This window comes from Daktulosphaira vitifoliae, unplaced genomic scaffold, assembly GCF_025091365.1.
Source record: "Daktulosphaira vitifoliae isolate Bord-2020 unplaced genomic scaffold, ASM2509136v1 Scaffold_1, whole genome shotgun sequence".
In the NCBI taxonomy this organism is placed as follows: domain Eukaryota; kingdom Metazoa; phylum Arthropoda; class Insecta; order Hemiptera; family Phylloxeridae; genus Daktulosphaira; species Daktulosphaira vitifoliae.
In genome coordinates this window covers 58,348,340-58,351,242 of record NW_026099572.1, presented here as the reverse complement: position 1 = coordinate 58,351,242, position 2,903 = coordinate 58,348,340, and the positions used below count along the sequence as shown (strand labels likewise).

The 2,903-nt window shown below is 29.5% G+C and overlaps 2 protein-coding genes across 2 annotated transcripts; one reads left to right on the top strand and one right to left on the bottom strand.

Moving 5' to 3' along the window:
* The first annotated feature begins 52 nt into the window (after positions 1-52).
* LOC126909087 (uncharacterized) lies at positions 53-1,538 on the top strand. The gene is made up of 3 exons (XM_050691474.1): positions 53-261; positions 333-608; positions 751-1,538. The coding sequence occupies exons 1-3, from the start codon at positions 207-209 to the stop codon at positions 849-851; spliced, it is 432 nt and encodes a 143-aa protein (XP_050547431.1). The 5' UTR covers positions 53-206; the 3' UTR covers positions 852-1,538.
* A 62-nt stretch (positions 1,539-1,600) lies between these two features.
* Positions 1,601-2,864, bottom strand: LOC126908664 (uncharacterized). Its single transcript, XM_050690943.1, has 2 exons — positions 1,865-2,864; positions 1,601-1,800 (listed from the first exon to the last, which is right to left on the bottom strand). The coding sequence occupies exons 1-2, from the start codon at positions 2,576-2,578 to the stop codon at positions 1,702-1,704; spliced, it is 813 nt and encodes a 270-aa protein (XP_050546900.1). The 5' UTR covers positions 2,579-2,864; the 3' UTR covers positions 1,601-1,701.
* Between the last annotated feature and the right edge of the window lie 39 nt (positions 2,865-2,903).

Below are 2,903 nucleotides of genomic sequence, written 5' to 3'. Positions count from 1 at the left end.
TATAACGTTATACATGTGAGAGGGTGAAGTATTAGCTATGAACAGGTATAGATCATTAAGTATAGTTTTTAATATAAACACCCTATCTCAACACCTCGAAATGTATGATTTTTTATTTACTTTTAACGCTCTATGCTGAACAAGTACGCATACAAACTATCATTTATTCAACTAACCAGCGTATTCAATCATAAACAAAAAATAAAATGAATACGATGGAAAATTTGTACAAGAAATGTATTATGGATTTCAATACCACAAGTGAGTAGTAAAATAAATTGATAGTAGTATTCTTCATTTATCGTTAACATATATTTTATATGTAAAAATAGGAGATTACAATTTTAAATATTGTGATTGTGAAATCAATAAATGCTATCGACATAGGGAATTATTGAGAGATGTCTACCATACCGGAAAATATATCAACATTTGGGCCGATGCGGTGGTCGAATATTTCGTTAATAATGCAGAGTATGAAAAATATGAGGCAATTACTAACGATTTAATTGAACGCTCATCGATCGATCTGGAGATTTATTTACGAGAATTTTATGAAAAGCTATTCACCGTAAAGTCTGATTATGGGCATAAACGTTGGTTTGAAGGTAAAAAAAAATATTGGTAATAATTTGATGATAAAATTACAATTAATAGTTAATGGACGAAACTAATTTACTTTATAAAGGTTGAAAATTATGTTTACATAGATTATTTTTTTTTGTACAGAATGACTTAGCTTATTTACAGGTAGCAGTCAAAAGTTGAGGAGTAGATTTAAATATCGTCGTATGATAGATCTTGTTTGCATGTACAACTTAATTGTATCACGTAAACAAGATGAATGTTAGCATTAGCATTGAAACTGGTTTTCATTTGACGATTCATATTAGACATACTATCGCACCCCAATTACCTATCTTAATTTTAATTTGGATGGCGAGACTGTAGATGAATATTCAGAGTGGTATTTATAATTTGTAAAAAATAAGTTTGTTTTGTTGTAAGTTTATTATTTTTTCTTTCATATTTTGTATATAATATTAATAATAATATACATTAAGGCTAACATAATTAGCAATTGCTTCTAGTGTTATGCATGTGACAGGATAAAGTACAGGAGGAACAGGTATAGATCTTTAAACATAGTTTTTTCATATATATATATTCTATTTTACATCATGAAATTTAACAATTTTTACGTGTGATATTGAATACTGTACAAGTATGTGCGGTACAAATACACCATACAAATACCTTGTTGTTTAACCGACAAATGTATATACGTTTTTATTTTAACCATATTTAATATTATTTTTTAATATAATAATTCTATTGCAGTGATTGATATGTCAAAGCAGACCGACACAATTACAATCCCGTCTTACGTATCAACCACGTTCGCCGCTAGATTACAATATAATTTCAGACAATGTCTATTTACATATACACCTTTTGACGGTACCATCCGTATATTTTAACATTTTTTACATGTTTATGTAAACATTTATTATAAGTCTTGCAATTAATATTATTATTACAGTTATTATTATTATAAAATAAATATATTATATACAAATAACAACAATTTGTTTTTCATTTTAGATTATAAGTTTATTATAAGAAACTACTAGTACAATATATAAAGTTATTGTTTATAAAAATGTAGGTTAATTTTCTGACGTGATTGGGTTTCAACCATTATGAAGCCCATGGACTATAACTATTTTCTTGAGTGAACACTGTTGTATTGAAAAATGTTGGACCATCGTTTTCATCGCACATTTCTTCTTCTTTTTCCTAAAACATAATTATAAATTTAATAACAATAAAGGTTATGACAATCTACGTTCATTAAACTCACGTTAATTTGAAGCATGTCTTCGGACCACGACTTGACCCATCGTTCGACTATTTCATTGTATGCTAAATTCTTCAGCTCGCTTATGTAATTACTGTCACCTTTAGGAATAGTATCGCATATTTCTTCGTCATTCAAACTTCTTATAAAATTAACCATTTCATCATTGTTTGATTGTTGAATTTTAGGGCCCGACCATTTACCGTCGGCGTATTGTATGATGCGGTCTATTTGATGACGTAATAGTAAACGTGTTTTTATTTTTCTTGATATTGCACTAATAATAGTGCACTGTAAGTCCATAAGTCTATTAATGTTTTCGTTATTCAATAACACTCGACACCCATCGACCATCCTGGATTCTAATACTAAATGCATGGTATCACGGTACAATACTTTGGTTATATTAAAATCGACATTTTGATATAACACAATGTTCCTTACTTTTACCGGCGGTGATTGTAGAAATGATGTTATTACATCCATCATGCCGTAAATAATATTTAAATATTCTGCTGAAATACTAAGATATCGTGAAGAAGTAATAATGCATACCGTAACATTGAAGTCCTCTTTTGGATTCAGGCCCACTTGCAAAAATTTTCTATCGCTGAACGCAATAGTGTAACTGCTAGAGTCAATCATCTCGGCTGGCGATGTTGGTGCGATATAAATGTAGCGCTGTTTTCTTACAGATTCGGCAACCATATTGTTCATAGAGTATTCTTCTTAGAGCTGATGGTTCTTGATGACATTTATCATCGATTTCACGCTCATTTATGCGGAAAAATCGCATATTTTCATATAGGGGTCAGCAAATTACAGGACACATATCCCCGTATACTAACCCTTTCCTTCACCGCTTAAGTAATTTCACTTTAATATCATAATAATTAGTTTTAAACTCGCGATTTCTAAATATTTGTATACATAATAGATTATGTGTGTATACATATGTTTTATACAATAACGTTTACACAATAACAAAATTTGACCATTAACAAACGCGGTAGTTTGACTTAATAATCAAAAAAAAAAAAAA

Excerpts from the sequence above, each read along its gene's own strand:
- LOC126908664 (XM_050690943.1), bottom strand. The coding sequence starts at position 2,578 with ATGAACAATATGGTTGCCGAATCTGTAAGAAAACAGCGCTACATTTAT. Across the intron at positions 1,801-1,864 it reads AAGACATGCTTCAAATTAAC|GAAAAAGAAGAAGAAATGTG; the intron begins GTGAGTTTAATG and ends ATTATGTTTTAG.
- LOC126909087 (XM_050691474.1), top strand. The coding sequence starts at position 207 with ATGAATACGATGGAAAATTTGTACAAGAAATGTATTATGGATTTCAAT. Across the intron at positions 262-332 it reads TATGGATTTCAATACCACAA|GAGATTACAATTTTAAATAT; the intron begins GTGAGTAGTAAA and ends ATGTAAAAATAG. Across the intron at positions 609-750 it reads GCATAAACGTTGGTTTGAAG|GTAGCAGTCAAAAGTTGAGG; the intron begins GTAAAAAAAAAT and ends GCTTATTTACAG.